This window comes from Geotrypetes seraphini, chromosome 4 (genome assembly GCF_902459505.1).
Source record: "Geotrypetes seraphini chromosome 4, aGeoSer1.1, whole genome shotgun sequence".
Taxonomy (NCBI): Eukaryota; Metazoa; Chordata; class Amphibia; order Gymnophiona; family Dermophiidae; genus Geotrypetes; species Geotrypetes seraphini.
The window spans coordinates 191447766-191468386 of record NC_047087.1 but is presented as its reverse complement, the minus strand read 5'-3'; the positions used below and the strand labels follow the sequence as shown (position 1 = coordinate 191468386).

General features: G+C 42.6%; 1 protein-coding gene across 1 annotated transcript in view; it reads right to left on the bottom strand.

Moving 5' to 3' along the window:
• The window catches only part of ANXA7 (annexin A7), a 117238-nt gene that overhangs the window by 57111 nt on the left and 39506 nt on the right, over window positions 1-20621 (bottom strand). Inside the window, exon 6 of the mRNA XM_033941656.1 lies at window positions 7585-7690. Coding sequence (XP_033797547.1) covers window positions 7585-7690 — 106 coding nt within the window. The remainder of the gene's footprint in view (window positions 1-7584; window positions 7691-20621) is intronic.

The following is a 20621-nucleotide window of genomic DNA, read 5'->3' as shown; positions in this document are numbered from 1 at the left end:
CCCCCCACACGCATTCATAAATCATTCAAAAAGCAGCCATGTCCTCGGGGATGCAAACTGTTCAAATTGGCTCCCACATCAGCATAAACAATACTTTCCGCTTTCGAGAGCCCCGAGCATCCCTAGCCTCCACTGCCAAACACTAGGTGGGACCGGTGATGTCATGTGCTGTAAAATACATTTTCTAGCCACCAAACACAATTTGTGGCACAGCAGTCTACAATCCTTATTCAGATGTACATATGCACCAGGAACATCCAGCACCATCTGTTCCACTGTGTCCTGTAATGGAAAGACTATCACCCCCGGCAGAAATCCCAAAACATCTCTCCAAAAACAATGAATTTTAACAAAGAACTAAAACATATGCTCTGTCAACCCAAATTTCAAACAAGACCCCTCCAAGCTGGCCCCCACAATACTGAAATTGTTTCTGGGACAAGTATGCCCGATATAACATTCTATAGTAGCACTCCTGTAAGATGGCACTACAAATTAATCCCAGGAGTCCCTTCAAATTCCTCTGCAGATCCCATTCCCACCGCCTTCGAAAAATACTGGTATCTTTACCCAAAATCACAATCTGGAACTGTTATAAAGACTAGAAATGGAAAAGGACTCCTCAGTTTTTGCCCCATTTGTCTAACCAGCTGCTTCTGGTTTAAGGAGGCCCAATAGTGTTTGAGCTGGCAATAAGCAATCTATTCCCCCATCTAGCACCCACCCATCTATGAACCTTGTCATACGATTTGAAATTCCCATCCTCGTCCAAAAGCTGTTCTATCCTACAAATACCCTCCTGGCCCCAGGAAACAAATGCTACATTTTCCATGCCCAGCCTAAATAGAAGATAACCCCATATCAGAATCTGATAAATCACCACAGGATTCCCTCCCAAGCGCAAAATCAACCATTTCCATACCCACTGTAGTGGTTTCAAAATCACACTAGCTTTAAATTTGTCTGGAATTTGGTTACTATTCAGATGCAACAAAGAAAAAAAATTCATATGGGCCATAATATGCCCATTCCATCTGTACCAGAGTAAAATGTCCAGTCTGCAAGATCCAGTCACCCAGGTGCCACAGCAAACAAGCAAGGTTATACCGCTGCATATCCGGCACCCCCATCCCTTCCAGTTGCCAACCCCCAATCAAAAAGTGAAATTTCAATTTGGATTTCTTCCCCTCCCCCCCACCCAACACAACTTCACAAACATTCTTTGCATGGTAATAAGATCCCGGTGGAGTAGATGGAGCGGAAGCATCTGCAAATATAGCCATTTCGGAAGTATCGTCATACCTAATAAGTTAACTCTGCCCAATAATGCGATCGGGAGGGGATGCCATTATTCTAAAAAGGAATTAGGATCTTGCAACCGCTGGGGAACATTCAAGATATAAAGGTGTGACACTTCCATAGCCAAGCGTATCCCTAGGTATTGAAAAGAACCCCTTGCCCACTGTAAAGTGAACTCCGTTCCCCACTCTCATCGTACCTCCTCCGAAGAGGGTAACGCCTCAGATTTATCTAAGCTTAAAATGCAACCCTGCATAATCCCCATATTCCAGAATAAGCTCTAACAGAGAAGTCAAAGAGATCTCCGGACTAGACAGGTGCACTAACAGGTCATCTGCATATGTTGCAAGCTTAAACGTGAATGAACCGACCTGTATGTCCTTAATGGAAAACACAGAATACACATCCCGAATAAACGGGTCCAATGTCAAAGCAAAGAGCAACAGCGATAGCAGACAGCCTTGCCAAGTCCTTCTACCAACAGAAAACAAATCTGACTCCAAACTATTAACCAGAATCTGTGCTCTAGTCGAGTGCCCGCACAGCTGATAGAAAAAGCCCTCCAAAACCATAGGCCTCCAGTGTGGCAAACAAGAAGTCCCACTGCACGCAATCAAACGCCTTTCCAGCGTTGAAGCTCACAAGGATTGACCGCCGTTGAGATCACTCTCTCTCTTCCAAAGACAGCAATATAGTTCTCACATTTTTAGCAACTGACCTGCCCGAAATAAACCCTACCTGGGCCTCATGAATAAGTTGAGGTAACACCACAGCATCCATTCACCAAAATTTGGGCAGGTGTTTAACACCTGTATTCAGTAGTGAAATTGGCTGAAAAAACACCAATTGAGTCAGGTCCCTTCCTGGCTTGGGCAGCATCAAAATTCGTGCAACATTAAGCCCTTCCGGCAGAGTCTCCACAGCTATCATCGCATTAAAGCCGCTCAACAGATGTCAATAGGGGTGCGCCTCATTATTTAAATACAGTGAGGCCGGAAGACTCTCCTCTTGTGGGGCAGCATACAACTTTTCAAAATAGGTCTTGAAAATATCACAAATGCCCTGATCAGTAAGAACCTGAGCCCCCTTATCGTTTTTCAACAACAAAATATGATGTCTGAGTTTCTCTGCTGCTACTAACTGAGCTAATAATAAAGTGCATATGATTTCATAGTTCTCTGGTGATGCAACTCATTAAGAAAGACCTGCAGTTCCAATAATCGTTCTCGGTGGACTATAGTAGGTGAGTGGCCGTACAGACACCGAGCCCACCGTAGCTCCTGCTCCAACCTCAAAATACCCTTATCCCTCATTTTATGCGCATGGCTACTGTAGCTGATTATGTCCCCCATGTAACACTGCTTTAGCGGTCTCCCAAGACAACACAGGATAATCACAATGTAAATTATTATGTGTTATATAAACTTTCCAACACACTTTCAGAAACTTCTGAAATTTGACATCCTTATATAAAAATAGGGGGAAAACCCATCTGCATTTTGTGACCGTCCCACCTCTCACATCTAAAGCGACTTCCACCTAAGCTTGGTCCAATATAACTGGGGAACTTACTTCTGTGCTGCTCACCCTGCCAAACAAGAACCTAGACAGCAGAACATAATCTATATGATTGCATATGGTGCATGTGGAAAAAATGTATATAGTCCCTATTAGTCGAATGCAGGACAATCCAAATTCCCTTCACCTCCTGTTGTCTGTGCAGGCTAGAGGATCCCAAACAGTCCATCTGTGGGTCCCATTAAAGGCTCCACTCACCACAATTGGCAAAGGGCTATATTTCAACAGTAAAGCACAAAGATGGGAAACAAAATGCCTATCAAAGGTATTAGGTACATATAAACAACAAAAGAACATTTGTTGATGAGTCAGAGTCCCTTTACAAATAACATATCAGTTAGCTGGATCCAGTTCCAACATCTGAAGATTCTCTAGACTCCCTTTCGGAACAAAATTACCACCCCATTCTTTTTACCCTCCACATCCGCCGCAACATACTCCCCCACCCACCACCTTTTAAGCTTAGCATGTTCCTGACTATTTAAATGAGTTTCCTGGAGCACTGCTACATCAGCTCTATTGCGCTGCAAGTGGTGTAGAATTTTTGATCTTTTAATTGGTGAATTAATCCCCCCCGCATTCCAGGTAGTTATCTTTACCATAACTCCACCAGTTCTCAGAAGCCCCTCATGCATAAACTCCCACTTGTGAATTATGCGGATGCCCCAGCCACCATACGCATTGCAACTCTACAAACGTCCGCCAGCCTGAGCATCCCTCCCAACAGCAGCATAAAAAACTCCAATCCCACAACTAAAAAAAACCCATCCCTCTTCCCCGAAATCCAATACTATTCTTCTCAATCCAATCCCCCATCACCCCTTCCTTTCTCCCTTCTTCCCCCTCCCAATCCTCCCCCAGAAACTTGATTTCCAGCCCATACAGCAGCTGGAGGCCCCCTCAAGAGAGAGGATCATCCACTGGCAAGGCCACCTAGGGACCCCCAACCCACCTCACCTCTCCCAACAAAATCTCTGCACCATCCCAACTACACACATTCCACTCCAGCCCCCCTTAACCCCATGCCATACACTCATGTTACTCAACAGCGCCACTCAAAGCCAATGGCATTTCAATCACTCTAGGCCCACCAACCAGCCATGGACACTAGCCCCATTCCAAACAGGTTAAACCACTGGGTCTTAACCCAGGTCCTGAGTTGCTGTAGATTTTTGTGGATGCTGGTCTCTGGGTACTCTCTGCCAATTAGCAGGTTGCTCTCTTCCAGAAGTAGCGCCAAACACTCTGTCTTTTGCTGTTGGATGATTTGCCACAGAGAGCGACACCAAGGTGTCCCAGGCCTCTTTTTGTTATACGCACACATTTATTAGTAGAGCTCACCATTATTTGCAAGGCAAAGGGGTACTGCCATTGATACCTGAACCCTTCTTGGCATAAAAATTTTGTGACCCCCCTGCAGTTCTTTCCGCTTCTGCAAGGTTGCAGTGGCTAAGTCTTTATATATGGCCACCAAAACCTGCCATTTGTAAGTGCCTCGTTTCCACACAGCTTGCAAAATTTCTTCCTTTAATTGGAAAGAAGCCAAGAATAACACAATGTCTCTAAGGAGATTAGTCACAAGACAGCCCACCGCTTGATGTACTCGCTCTATTCCAACATCAATAATCACTCTGGTTCCCCCTTGCCTGTTGCAATGTCCCTACAAATTGCAGTTGCCACTTGCCTCACATCTTTATGTTTCACTTTCCGGCACTCCTCTCAGCCGCAAGTTACACCTTCGGGACCTGTTTTCCAGGTGTTTCAGCTTGTCCCATAGCTCTGTGTCCGAATACTGTAGAGAGGAGACAGTGGCCTGCACATTTATCAAATCATCAGTCACTTCGTCCATCCAATGTTCCACCACCTGACGCCTTGTCAGCTCATGTAAATCATTCTTAATATCCTTCACTGCTTGTCGGATGTCAGTCCAGATAGATAAAATATCTTGCTTGAGTTCCAACATCAGATCTGGGGCACTTCTCATCTCGGGCTGCAGTTCAGCAGAACCAGCTGTAGCACCAGTGTCTGCTACAGTCTCCACACGGTCGCGCCGCCATCTTAGCAGGTTTGTGAGGGCCAGAAGACTTAAAGACTCGCACCAGTCTTCCCGCCGCTTCAAATCTAATTTTCGCCGAGTGAACACAGCACCATTAGGAATTCAAGGAAGGACACCCAAACTCTGATCGATCCCCAGAGAAGGGAGTTTTGCTTAAAAAAAACAAACAACAAACCACAAACACCGCAGTCCCTTGCATCTTGCCACATCAGTGACGTCACTTCCTTTCCTTCACATGATATTTTTACCTGCATTCATAATCTGCCTAGCAGTTGCTGGGATAATTTGGAACCATTTATATCTCTCTCTTTCTCTTTTTTTAAATTTAAATATACCTGGGCTACTTCAGCTTTCGATGCCATTCTACTATCGGGATATTCTAACCAGCATTTTGCAAGTATCGAATGAAGATACTTTTCTACATACTACATGCTTTTGAGCAATGGTCTGCTTCCCCCTCAAGATAAAAGTTTAAGTTCTGCTCTCTTGCTCTCATTTTAAACAGTACAAGCAGCCTGGTTCTACTCCAGTTAAGGTGGAGCCCATCCGTTCGGAATAGGCTTCCTCTTCTACAAAATGCTGCCCAGTTTAACAAATCTAAAGCCCTATTCCCTATACCACTGTCTCTTCTGTGCATTGAAACTTTGGAGCACTGCCTCTCTAAGGTCCTGCTGGTGGAATAGTGAGCATTTCTGATTAGGTTACCCTGGAGGTACAGCGGATAGCGTAGCTGGTTTTAAGAAAGGTTTGGACAATTTTCTGGAGGAAAAGTCCATAGTCTGTTATTGAGAAAGACATGGGGGAAGCCTCTGCTTGCCCTGGATCGGTAGCATGGAATGTTGCCACTCTTTGGGTTTTGGCCAGGTACTAGTGACTTGGATTGGCCACCGTGAAAGCAGGTTACTGGGCTTGATGGACCATTGGTCTGACCCAGTAAGGCTAGTCTTATGTTCTTAGGTTCTGGATCTCAACTCTTTACCTTAAACCCTAATTTTGGATTACAGACTCTTCCTCATACACCTCCCTATGTCACCAGTACCCATGTGTCCTCCTCAGCACCATCTAATTACATCATGTCCAGAAGTTCAGTACTGAAGCTAACCAGTACATAAGCAAAGTTTCCCATGACAATCCTAGGATCAGTAATGCATTTCCATTTCTTCTTACAAGTAGGTGCGTGCAAAATTTCCAAGTGCTTTAAAGATTAGGATCTCCAAGGAGGGCATTATAAAAACTTGAATTGTTATACTAATTCTTACCAACTGCAGAGTCCATACTCCTGTGCTACTTCATAATTTATTTGCATTAGTCAGAACTCTAGAGTGGAGAGCCAGTAAAGCAGTGAAGTGGTTCAATCTCTGGGAACTGTGAGGTTTAAAGACTGGCTTTATTGAACACAATTGCCTGAGGGAAAGTTATTTTATCTTCATGTGTCTCAGTTCTACAGTAATCTTAACTTGGCTATGAATGCCCTGTAATCTTGGAAAAAAATCATTCTGTGTCCCAGTTTAGCTTTAAGTAGGTAAAATTAACAACGGCAACAGCAGTGTTCTTTCTTCTCTTCCTGCCTTCTTCAAAGATCATATAGGTATAATTTTATACGGAGGTGCCTAGTTTTAAACACACAAAAGCTCATTTTTATCAATGATCTAGAGATAAGAATATCTAGAAAGATAATAAATTTGCTGATGACACAAAGTTGTTAAATCACAAGAGGATTGTGAAAATTTGAAAAAGGTCCTTGAAAACTGGTATCAAAATGGCAGATGGCATTTAATGTGAGCAAGTGCAAAGTGATGTACCGTATGTGGGTGAGAGGAACCTGAACTATAGGTATGTGATGCAAGTTTCCATTTAGGAGTCACTATCTAGGTAAACGATCTAGGTGTCAACGTTGAGGATATGTTGAAATCCTCAACTCAGTGCGCAGCGGTGGCAGAGAAAGCAAATAGAATGTTAGAAATTATAAGGAAAGAAACGGAAAACAAAAATGAAAATGTTATATAATGCCTTGGTATTGCTCTATGGTACAGCCGCACCTCAAATACTATGTGCAAGATATAGTGGAATTAGAAAAGGTACAGAGAAGGACAACAAAAATGATAAAAGGGATGGGACGAGGTTAGGGCTCTTCAGCTTGGAGAAGAGATGGTTCAGGGACATATGATAAGAGGTCAATAAAATACTAAGTGGAATGGAAAGGGTAGAGGTGAATCGCTTGTTTACTATTTCCCAAAATATTAGGACTAGGGGGCATAGGATGAAGCTACTAAGTAGCAGATTAAAAACAAACTGGAAAAAATATTTCTTCACTCAATGTGTAATTAAAATGCTGGAATTTTTTGCCAGACAATGTAGTGAAAGCAGTTAGCTTAGTAGGGTTTAAAAAAGGTTTGGATAATTCCTAAAACAAGTCCATAAGCCATTATTGAGATGACTTGGGGAAATCAATTGCTTATTCCTAGGATAAGCAAAATATCTGGTTTTTTCCTGAGATCTTGCTAGGTACTTATGACCTGGGTTGGCTGCTGCTAGAAACAGGTTACTGACTTGATAGATCTTCGGTCTGTCCCAGTATGACAACTCGTGTTCATAGTGAAAATATGTACTACATTTGGTTCTAAGTCTACAGAATTAAAACTAGTGCTCACCAAATCCCTTCATGGCTTTGCGCAGTATTTCAGCATCTCTCAGAGCATCAAAGTTTGAAGCTGGTCTGATTGTGCCTTGAGTGGCAGTCAAAGCTGATGGCAGGGGCTGAAAAACATGCATTTTTATAAGTCAATTACAAAATGTTCAAATCATTCCCCTACCAACATAATACAATGATCAACATTATTGTATATGATGTATCAGCCTCCTCTGATTTCTTGGTTTGAATGGATGAAAGAGATGTTATATACTAGATCAGGGGTGTCAAACTCAGGCTCAGTGCAATTAGATTTGGCCCACGAGAAAATACTCTGTTCCTTCCCTCCCTCCATCCCATTGTCCACCATCTCTCTCCCAGCTTCCCGGTTTCACCTTCAAAGCAGCCTGCAGAGGATCGCCAGTTGGCTGTAGTGATCCTAGCAGCTTGTCATTGGCCTCGGCAGCACACTCCCTCTACCGTGGTCCCGTATGTCAGAGGAAAGGTGGGACTGCGGCAGAGGGAACGTACTGCGGAGGTTGATGGCAGCCTGCTAGGATCGCTACAGCCAACCGACGATCCTCTGCAGGCTGCTTTAAAAAGGTGAGACTGGGAAGCCACAGGGTGCTAGAAAGAAGGGGGAAAACATACAGACCTTTGAGAGTGGGGGGGCAGGCCTTGGTGTAGAACTACATGGAGGGAAGGGAAGGGTTCCAAAGAGACGTGCATATGACAGACTGAGGATGGGGGGCAAGGGAAGAAATAATGTGTCTAAAAACAGAGGAGAGGGAGAGAGATAGTGGACCCCGGGGTGGTGGAGAAGGAGGGAGAGATGCTGGATGAAAGGGTAATTGAGAAAAGGAGAGATGGTGGACCCCAGGATGGTGGGGAAGGAGGGAGAGATGCTGGATGAAAGGGTAGTTGAGAAAAAGAGAGATGGTGGATCTGGGGATGGTGGGGGTCCATCGATGCAGCTGCAGGAATGGAGATGAAAAAAAGGAAAGATGTCAGACCTCTGTGGGAGGGAAAGGAAACAGAAGGGGAGGACAGAGATGGAAGATGAATGGTTAGCACCGAGAAAGAAGAAAACGACAATTGGGCAGGATACCCTGGCAAGTGAGTTATCAGAAGACAAAGAGAAACCAGAGCCTGGGACCAACTTGATTTGAATAATAACCAATACAAACCAAAAATCTCCCCCACTAAAGGGGGGAGGGAATTGGAAATAATGTTACATATTATGTTATACTATGATATATAATATGTGTATATTTTTTATTGAAAATATGATGAAGGGTGGGTAGTAGGGGGGTTATTGATTTTACTGGATGTTTATATGGCAGATATCAAAGTGCTATTCTGGAATAATTTGTTGTAATATACTCTTTTGTGCACTTGTTTAATTTGAAAACGAATAAAGAATTTAAAAAAAAAAAAAAAATCCACCCCCCCCAAAAAAAAAAAATTACTGCTATCGATACTTAGAAAGAAAACTCCAAAAAGCAGCCTAAGTCAAATAGGTTCTCAAAGGGGGACAAACCTGTTTGATACAGCACCTGAGCACCAATATGAATAAATCAATCAATAAATTAAGTATGTGAAACGGGGTGTCCTCAGTGTGTAGGGTCAGCGATAGGAGAGAACCTCCAGCACTTAACATGGAAGGCACAGATTAACCAACCCATACCAGCACCCCATCAATTGACACCTCACGTGTGCTCAAAACAACTAATTGTGTAGATAACTTAAAACGGTGATATAAAATACTTTATAAATCACACAGGTGCTATAAGAAAGCAGGAGTCTCACCCCGAGAACCCCTCCAGCCAACTCCAACAGGTAATAAACTCAGACTTGGCTTGATATTGATCCATATGTCTGTACTCAAAACAGGAGAACATATTCGCTGTGCATCCTGGAAATCAGGTTCAACCAAGCCCGGTTTCGGAGACAAAAAGTCCCTTCATCAGGAACCCGTTGCCAAACTGGAGGCAAAAAAGTAACCAGCGTTGTCAAAAATCAACAAGCAGTTGGAACGCAAAGCTAGCTGAGAGGAAGGCGGAGCTAACCAGAACCACACGTACAGCATGCTGGTATGGGTTGGTTAATCTGTGCCTACAGAAGACGTCATGATGAAGAAAGCCAATTGTAATCTAGCTGACGCAGAAAGTCACAGTATAGTATTCCACTCAATGCTGTCATTGAGGCCATGGGGTTGAAGTGGAAGTGTTGAAGTGGAAGATCCAAAATTGCTCCCGTAACTGAATGCGGGCAACTTTGTCTCCCATGAAGTCACATGGAATTTGTTCAATAATAAACCAAGACAAATCCTAAAAGTCATGGCCCTTTTCTATGCAATGAGGGACCATAGGAGCAGATAAAGTTCCGGTATCCATGGAGGAGTGTGAGGACCTGCAAAGGGACCTGGACAAGCTGGAAGACTGGGCAAACAAATGGCAAATGCGCTTTAACGTGGAAAAATGCAAGGTCATGCATATAGGGAAAAGGAACCCGTTGTTCAACTACACATTGGGGGGGGCATTGCTGGGAGACAGCAGTCTAGAGAGAGACTTGGGTGTGCTGGTAGATGCATCACTGAAGCCATCTGCGCAGTGCGCAGCAGCCTCGAAAAAAGCCAACAGGATGCTGGGCATCATAAAGAGGGGCATAACAACCAGGACGCGGGAAGTCATCATGCCATTGTATCGAGCGATGGTGCGTCCACATCTGGAATACTGCGTTCAATATTGGTCGCCGTACCTCAAGAAGGACATGGCAGTACTTGAGAGAGTCCAAAGGAGAGCAACGAAACTGGTAAGAGGGCTGGAACACTGCCCATACGCCGAGAGGTTGGAAAGGCTGGGGCTCTTCTCTCTGGAAAAAAGGAGGCTCAGGGGAGATATGATAGAGACCTTCAAGATCATGAGGGGCATAGAGAGGGTGGATAGGGACAGATTCTTCAGGCTGAAGGGGACAACAGGTACGAGGGGGCATTCGGAGAAACTGAAGGGAGATAGGTTCAAAACAAATGCAAGGAAGTTTTTTTTCACCCAAAGGGTCGTGGACACCTGGAATGCGCTACCGGAGGAAGTGATCAGGCAGAGTACGGTACAGGGATTCAAACAGGGATTGGACGGATTCCTGAGGGATAAAGGGATCGTGGGATACTGAGAGAGGTGCTGGGATGTAACACAGGTATAGAAAGCAAACCAGGTAATAAGTATAGAAACCCAACCAGGTAGTGCATGTGCAAGACCAGAGGGTTAGGACTTCGATGGGAAGATAGGACTCAATGGGAAACCAAGGTGGCAAGGGGGCCCCTTCTGGTGATTCAGACAGGTCGTGACCTGTTTGGGCTGCCGTGGGAGCGGACTGCTGGGCAGGATGGACCTATGGTCTGACCCGGCGGAGGCACTGCTTATGTTCTTATCGAGTCCGCTCTTATGCTCTAATAATCTGGTCTTGATCTTTCTACTGGTGCGCTCCATATACAACAGCTGACAGGGGCACACGATGACATATAAATCATTGGGACAAGCAAATCGGTACACTTCCTTAATTTATATTCACGATGGGTTTGAGGATGATGCCAACTAGAGATCGAAAAGCGTTACGGCACATATTGCATTGGCCACAAGCACTATGACTTCCATTCAAGAGATTACTGTTAGTGGGAGCCAAGGTAAGCAGTTCTTAGGACAAGAATAGGAAATTCGGGGAGGATCCCTGAAAGCCAGGTGAACCTGCAAAATGTGCCAGTGTTGGTTAACAATCCGAGCCACCTGTTGCACTTTATCAGAAAACGAAATGACACAAATTTGTCTATCAAAGGTGGTCTTGATTTGCGGATTGGTAAGGAGCTCCAGATTTGCATACCGAGCTCTGCAGTAAGCATTTTTGATGATCCCTTATGGAAATCCTCTGGCCCTGAATCGCTGAGTTAATATCTTAACCTGTACTTTGAACTCAGTGGTGGTAGAACAGATGTGACGAATTCTGAGGAACTGACTCGCAGGCAAAGATTGTTTTAACCTGATAGGATGGCAACTGGAATAGTGTAAGTTCATGTTACAATCAGTGCCTTTCCTGTAAACCGTTGTTGTCAAGTTATGAGATGTTTTAGTAACCAGTGTCCAAATAAGTGACAGAATTATTATCAATCACAGCTGTAAATTTTAAGTGTCTATCCAATGAGTTCAACTATATTAGAAATTGATGGAACTTTTCTACAGAATCAGACCAAATGAGGAACACATTATCAATATATCCTTATTGAACAAATTCCATGCGACTTCAAGGGAGACAAAGTTGCCTGCATTCAGTTATGGGAGCAATTTTGGATCTTCCACTTCAATACCGTACAACTCCATGGCCACAATGATAGCATTGAGTGGAATACTATACTGTGACTGTCTATGTCAGCTGGATTACAATTGGCTTTCTTCATCATGTCTTCCTGCTTTGTTTTAAAGCACGCTGCGCGTGTGGTTCTTGTTAGCTCTGCCCTCCTCTCAACTAGCTTTGCGTTCCAACTGCTTGTCGATTCTGACAGCGCTGGTTACTTTTTTGCCTTCAGTTTGGCAACAGGTTCCTGATGAAGGGACTTTTTGTCTCCAAAACCGGGCTTGGTAGAACCTGATTTCCAGGATGCACAGCGAATATATTCTCCTGTTTTGACTACAGACATTTAGATCAACTATTAAGCTAAGTCTGAGTTTATTACCTGTTGAAGTTGGCTGGGGGGGTTCTCAGGGTGGGACTCCTGCTTTCTTATAGCACCTATGTGATTTATAAATTATTTTATATCACTGTTTAAGTTATCTATACAATTAGTTGTTTTGAGCACAGTGATGGTGTGCCGGCACAGGTTGGTTAATCTGTGCCTTCCATGTTAAGCGCTGGAGGTTCTCTCCTATCGCTAACCCTATACACTGAGGACACCCCGTTTCACATACTTAATTTATTGATTGATTTATTCATATTGGTGCTCAGGTGCTGTATCAAGCAGGTTTGTCCCTCTTTGAGAACCTCTTTCACTTAGGCTGCTTTTTGGAGTTTTCTTTGAATAATAACCAGTCAACAAAAGGTAGAAAAAATAATTTTATTTTCTATTTTGTGATTACAATATGTCAGATTTGAAATGTGTACCCTGTCAGAGCTGGTGTTAGATAGCAAGTATGAACTAGGACCTAAAAGAGAAGAAAAGTATTTTTTATTTATTTTGTTTACATCACAGAGCCGGAATGGGGTTGGAGAGATTATAACCCCATACTTCTACTAAAACTAAGTATCTTAATAAAAAATTTGGCCCGGACAGGTAGGGAGGGATTGGGGGGGTTTTCTATTTTAATTACAATTGTCATACATATTAAATGTATTACATAATATTTAAATTATTATAAAATATGAATATAAAAATGATATGTTGTATTTAAAGTGTTACATGAAGGAAAATCAAGTGTGTTTTTATAAGATCATATGAATTTTTCTGATACACTTGTAATATGCAAAACTGAATAAAGAAATTAAAAAAAAAAAAAAACCACAAAAATTTGGCCCGGGACAGCCTGCGTTTTAGATTTCGGTCCCTTATGTGATTGAGTGACACCCCTGTACTAGATCAATGAAAGAGAAAAATTCACTGGGACCAAATGCAGATTGAAAAAGAATACCCATACAGATAAACTGTTCTGGGAAAAGTACCTGGGGTTCCACGCAATCTGTTTGTCACAAACACAAATTGGAATGATCACTTTACATCTGTTTCTAATACATTAAAAACCAAATAAAAATTATATTCACTCTCAAATGTTGGAAAGACTCCAAGAGAAAAAGAAAACATGCACACAGCATTAAAAAGCACTGTAGCACTCACATTGTCAGGCCATGTAGGAAAGCCATGATTACAGCTCTGACCAACAGCAGCAGGTCCTGGATCCCATGGGACTGAGGAACCATACTTCAGGCACATAGGCAGCAGAAAAACTGAAGGGCGGGCAGAGGGCCAGACGTAAATTAGTTGATCAGAATTCTAACCCAGTCTCTGATAATGTGATTCAACAGAAACTTTTGTGTTGAAGGAATTGGGTTTAAACACCTTTGACTTTATTCCTTAACTGGTTACCTGAGTCTAAATATTTGCATCTGATAATTCTTAAGGGTTGGCGTTCCTTTACTCTGCTAGAAGATATCTTGAGAATAATTTTAAAAGCCACAGGTAAAAGGAAGTGAGCTTTTGTAACATCGCCTCTCCCCTTTCCTCACCCCCCCCCCCCCCACATATATACAGGTAAAACTACATACACACTGCCATTTCACACATGCTCCTAGCTGATACAAGTTTTTTGTTGTTTTTTGTTTTTTTTAGAGAGGGGCAGCATTACTGAAGGACAGATTTGGAAATACACTCTTATTTTTGAATATAAATATTTTTTGATGTGTGTGTTATAAAGAAAGAAAGTACCCATACAAGTTTTGGGTGTATATGTTTGCAGGTTCTTTTCCCAGAATAAAATTTCAAAGTGAATATCTGGCACACAAAGCAGGTAAGAAGTATGTGCATAATTTTCAACCAATGCTAGCACTTATTTTAAAAAAACCCAAAAACCTCCCTCCCTCCGGCAAAGTTATTGCTCCATGTCATTAGCAGGGCTATAGCAGGGGAGATTTTCAGATGTTTCTTTTGATTGTAACTCCCAAGACATACCTGGGTGACTGGATCATAATTCCAAAAAGACATCTATGTGCCTTTACAAAACAGTCACTTGCAAACAACTCCAATAACACACACATTTACAACTATTCTGAAGATTATGTACATATTCTATTTATGCATCCACATATTTCATAAAATATGTATAGATACTACCCTACCTCTGCTACATCCATACTACACCCCTGATGACACTTACATGTGGTTCTTATTAAAGTATGCACAATTACTTGGTGCACAAATAAAGCCACACAATTTTATAAAAGTCTTTTCCTGCTACCACTACTAATACAGTGGAACCTCAGTTTGCGAGTAATGTGGTTTGCGAGTGTTTTGTAAGACGAGCAAAACACTCAGCAAACTTTTGTCTCGCAAACCGAGCACTGTCCGATAAATGAGCTCTCAACAATGGTGGGTACCTGCATGTGGGTGCTGTAGCGCTTTCAGCATGGTGGCTTCCTTCCCTCGGGGTCCCTGTGTGGCTACCCTCCTGCTTCAGCTGATGCCTCTGTCATCTGTCAGCGCCTCCCGGCTCCCGATCCAAGCCTGCCGCCATCCTGTGCGAGCATGCGCACGACCGTTCCTCTCCCGAGCCAAGCCAGCCGCTGCCCCAACATACTCACCATGTACAAGCACAGGACGTCCTGCGTGCTTCTACGTGGTGAGCGTGTTGTCAGGGCAGCGGCTGGCTTGGCTCAGGAGAGGACGGTCGTGCGCATGCTCGCATAGGATGGCAGCCGGCTTGGATCGGGAGCCACTGACAAACGGCAGAGGCATCGGCTGAAGCAGGAGGGTAGCCGCACGGGGACCCGGAGGGAAGGAAGCCACCACGCTGAAAGCGCTGCAGCACCCACAGGCAGGTACCCACCCCTGGGCCACCATAGCAAATCTTAGTTGCGGAACGAATTGTTTGAGTTTACATTGTGGCCTATGGGGAACTTTGCTTTGATATACGAGTGCTTTGGCTTACAAGCATGCTTCTGGAACGAATTATGCTCGTAAACCAAGGTACTACTGTATAAACTTTATTAAAGGTACACAGAATACTATGGTTTACACATGGAAAAATACTTTATAAAGTATCCCTCACAAGGGTAATTTTCAGTGCCTGTTTCAGTTTGTCTTTAAGACACTTAAACTACAACTATTTATGGAATTCTCTTCCCCCTAAAATTAAGGGCCCCTTTTACAAAACTGTGATAACGATGCTGCTGTGGTAAAGGCATCGAAACCCATAGGCACTTAATGCACTTCTGTGTGTTTATTGCGGCAGCATTGCTACTGCGGCATTGTAAAAGGGGCCCTAAGATTAAAGCCACCATAAATAAATTTAATTCCAAGCTAAAAATCAGAGTTCTTTTTGTAAAGGCCTTTGGAAAATGTATGAACTGTGATTTGCTAGGTCCCTAGCTGCAGGGCTGAGAGTGAAGTGGGATAAGCAGTGTGTTTCTTACTTCGTCCCAAACGCAGCAAACACCAATCCAACAAAACTGCAGTAGAATAAAGTCAAACAATCAAAACAAAGGAGAATACTGCAGAAACGATGTGCAAGGTATAAAAGTCTTATCTTTATTGAAGAAGATTCAATGTAGCATTCCAACCAAATGGTCCTCTTGTGCGAGTACACTGGACCCAACACGGTCCGTGTTTTGGAAAACACTCCTTCATCAGGGGTTCGTGATGTAGTGGTACAACAACTCAGAGAACCTAATCAAACAAATGTTCTCAGCAGGACGTACGCTGTAGAAATCCAGTGAACCCGCTACTCGAAAGTGCAAGTACCGAAAGTGAAAGAGCTGGAAACTAAATATTTCTTTAAGTATTTTATTCTTGGTGGAAATTAAATACTCCGTTTAAGTTTCTCCATAAAGCACCTCTCTCAATCAATGGCTTCCTGCACCTCCCCCCCAGGAGAGGAGTAAAGCTGTTCCCTCATTTCCTTGAAGCACCTTGGGACCAGACCTGTTTCTCTTCTGAGCTAAGTCAAAGTTTCATACTTTTGCCATTCTGAATTTTGTGCATTGCTTGTGCAGTTTAAATCTCTGCTCACCACTAGTCTTCTTCAATGAATTGCTAGCAGAGGTAAGGTGTTAAATATATAATAGCATTGGAGATTGGTTTCACAGCTACCACTATCCACACATCCCTTTTTGCTTGAGCTCTCCCACCCTGCCCCTCATCCTACATACCCCTAGGCTCACATTATCTTAACTAACTACCTTTAACATCCTCCAGTTGATCCTGACAAGGGAAAAATCATCACTGATTGAGGTTCCTATGTCCAGATTTTGCATCAGGTGGCTCTTTTGACTATCAGAGCCATCCTTCCCTTATAAGCAAGCTCACAGATTACTCCTGCATTAGTTAAGTTATTACTTCTAATACAAGGAGAAATGTTTATTACAACCACCTTCCTTACAAAGGAGGCCTTAAGATCCATCTGCAGACTCCTCCCAGCACTTCACAAAGTGATTCCCTGGCTCACCATGATCAGCTTCATCCCAGGTGTCATTTCCCTCTTCTAGTCTATGGCTCCATTGCACCTTCTCTTGATACTAACCTTTCCCAATCTTTCCCTCCACCTCAAACCACTGCATTCCTCAAGACCACATTGTCCACTTTTTGAATTCACTACCTCACCATCCCTTTTATCACACCCCTTCTTCCTCCCATTCAACCTTCTCATCCAGTCTGACCACATCTCACCTGCATCATCATCATCATTGCATCTCTCCTACTCTTCTGCTTCTCCTTTTGCTCACTGCTGGGGACATCAATCCCAATCCTGGCCCTCCTAATCATGTCTCATCCTACGCACACAGATCACCCCACAATGTCTCCAACCTTATCTCTGTTCCTCTTCTCTACCTTTTTCATGTGCCCTGTGGATTGCCTGCTCTCTCTCTCATTCTTTCCACCTGCTTGCACTGAGACCTGTTTTTTCCCTGAAGAGACTGTTTCAGTTGCTACCCTATGTCATGGAGGTTACCTTTTCTTTCATACAACTTATCCAAATGACCGCAGGGGAGGGGTTGGGCTATTACTCTCATCTTCCTGTAGATTTCAACCTCTTCTCCATGCCTCAGGGGTAGGCAATTCCGGTCCTCGAGAGCCGGAGCCAGGTCAGGTTTTCAGGATATCCACAATGAATATGTATGAGATGGATTTGCATGCACTGCCTCCTTGAGATGCAAATCTATCTCATGCATATTTATTGTGGATATCTTGAAAACCTGACCTGGCTCCGGCTCGAGGACCAGAATTGCCTACCCCTGTCCTACCTCAATCTCACTGCTTCTCTTCCTTCAAAGTCCACTCCATTACCTCTCCGAACAGCAGTCATTTATCGATTCCCTGACAAATCCCTATCTTCCTTATCACTGACCTCAACCCCTGGCTCTCCATCTTCCTCAAACCTTCGTCTCCTTCTCTCATTTTTGGTAATTTTAACATTCATACTAATGACCTCTCCGATTTCTGTACCTCAAAGTTTCTTGCTCTAATAGCCTCATTCAATCTTCAGCTGTGCTCCACTACCCTCACATACCAGAATGGCTATTGCCATGATTGTGTCCTCTCCTCCAACTGCTCAATTGCTAACTTCTCCCCCTCAATTCTCCCCCCTCAATTCTTCATCTGATAACCTTCAAACTCATCTCCCTCTCCTCCCAGGAATAACAAATCTCTACCAATACATTCAGGAATCTTCAGACTATTGACCCTTCCACTCTCTCCACCACTGTCTCCCCCCTCCTCTCAAACACTACGCTAGGCAAGTCTGTCAATGAGGCAGTCTCTTCCTATAATAGTATTCTTTCCTCTGCTCTCGATACCCTCGCTCCTCCCAATTCACATTCTGTAAGGTGTGCCAAACCCCAGCCCTGGCTGACCTCTACAATCTGCTACTTACATTCCTGTGCCTTTGGCTGAAACCTTGCACTCATGCTGACTTCGTGCATTTCAAATTGCTGCTGACCTCTTGTTTGCCCTTTCACTTGCAGAATAAGACCACTATACCCACTTGACTAATTCTATTGGATCTAACCCTCACCAACTCTTTGCCACACAACTCTCTACTCTCTCCCTCAGCTCCAACCCCCCTCTTCGCTTTCTCTCCAAAGTTCTCTCCCGTGGAGCTGTCTGAGTAGAAATGTTTGAAAATGGTCGTACGAATGTTACTGATATAGAGCACTCTAGATATCCAGTGACAGCACTATCACGCAGAATAAAGAGTCCTGGAATTGTGTCACGAAAACAGAAGAATTACAGCTGATCAGATGGCAGAAAAGCTGAATGTCAGTGTTGAATCTGCATATTTCCCTGACTCATGACAGCCTTAACTTCCATAAAGTGTGTGCCAGGTGGGTGCCTAAGGAGCAGACAGAGGAGAATAAGCGTAAATGCTTAGACATTTGTTCCCCACACTTGGCCCATTATTATGAAGAAGGTGAAAACTTTCTACAGCACATAAGTCATCGGTGATAAAACATGGGCTCACCACTATCAGGGCTGTGGAGTCTGAGACAATTTTAGGTACCTGGAGTCAGTTGATAAAAATGGACCGACTCCCAACTCCTGATAAATTTAAATTAAAATAAAAAATACAGCAAGTTCAAATGTCCCATTTCATAAACAATAGTCATAATTAACACATTGTTTGTGGGCATTTTTCACTGATCTACACCGAAAAGCAGGCAAATTTTTTAAATGTTGCACGGGAAATTATGTTTCATGTAAAATAGCTTTAACTTCTGAACCATTGCTTATTTTTTGAATAAAACTTTCAGGTTTCTTTTCTTATATTGAATTCAGTAAAGCGACATCACATATGTGTGAAAGATAAACGACCAGAAAATGTCCAAATAAAGAGATTCCAGCAGGAGTTTTTTAAAGAATTAATTAAAAGTAGAAAAGTATAATTGCTTATCAAAACTGACTGTAGAAGCCATCCTTGTTTATCCTGAGATTATTAGTGATGAGGCTAGAATCATAACAGCAATACCACCCCGCCAAGTCAGTGTTGAAAGACTATTTTCAGCTCTAAAAATAATCAAGTCAGATTTAAGAGCTTCTATGAAAGAGGATCTGGCAGAAGCAATTCTATTTCTTAGCACAACACTACATTGTGTTAGTTATGGATTGCATTTAACAGCTATTTTACTCTACAACTATATTCCAAGTTTAATATATAAACTGTTTTAGGTTTTCCAGCTTTTGTTTTCATTCTGTAGTTAAGCTTTGTTTTTGTTTTAAAACTACCAAATAATGTGGTCCATATTTTTAAACTGGTAAAGTTCCTGTACCTGATTTTTATGCATGATATGTTACTACTTTATAGCCAGTTGATAAAAACAATAAAACCTTACTGTTTTTGTTTTTTGTCTTTTGTTTAAACTGGCCAATACAGTAGAGCGTCAGCTTCCTAGCCAGTAGTTCTGTGGTTAAATGGCGTGTATGTTGCCTTCCTTCAATCAATGTGGAAAATACATTAGTATATTAATTACAGAGGAGTTGGTGTCGTGGTACCAGAAACTGAGGAGTCAAAGGATTTATCTACAGACTCCACATCCCTGACCACTATGATCCAGAAAGCAAGTGGCAGAATACACATCCATCATCTCCTGTGATAAAGAAATTCAAGATGCAGCTGTTGACAGGAAAATTGATGTTGATCATCTTCTGGGATTGTCAAGAGCTTATTCTTGAAACCTACCAGGAACATGGAACAACTATCACAAGTGCAACCTATTGTGACATGGAAGTCTTTTAATACAGATCTGAACAGTGCAAACAAAGAGAGCTTACATTATAAAGAACTACATCAATTGAAGCCAAAAACTCGGTACATAATTACAACTCACTCCCAGTAGTACTAGCATAGGGAACACTATAGATAAGAAAACAAATTCAAAGTATCCTTCGTGCTACTCTCCTGGACACTTTTTCCTCAGAGAACGATAAAAGTCTTGTTTTTTTTAAAAAAAAAAGATTTCTTGTTTTGTGGCCAGAAATTGCAATGTTTCCTGATGTTTGTAGAGCAACCCAACATAGGCGGAAACAATTTCTTCAATATAAATCTCAAGTTTTATTGTTAGAGGCAACCTTTTTTCTTAAATTTCCGGGCAAATGTATGATTACATAGCTAAATATTTCTTATGCTTTTTTCGAACCTGATCAGTTAGAAAGATTTCTGTTAGATAAAGAGACAGGTGTTCTAAGTAAGAACTAAACTTTTTTGTATTACAGGCAATATTTCTTATATGGATGTGAATATATTTAAATATTGTTCCTCTCTCTTCCTCGATGTGGTCTTTAATTGCTTTAGAATACTGTATGTATTATGTATT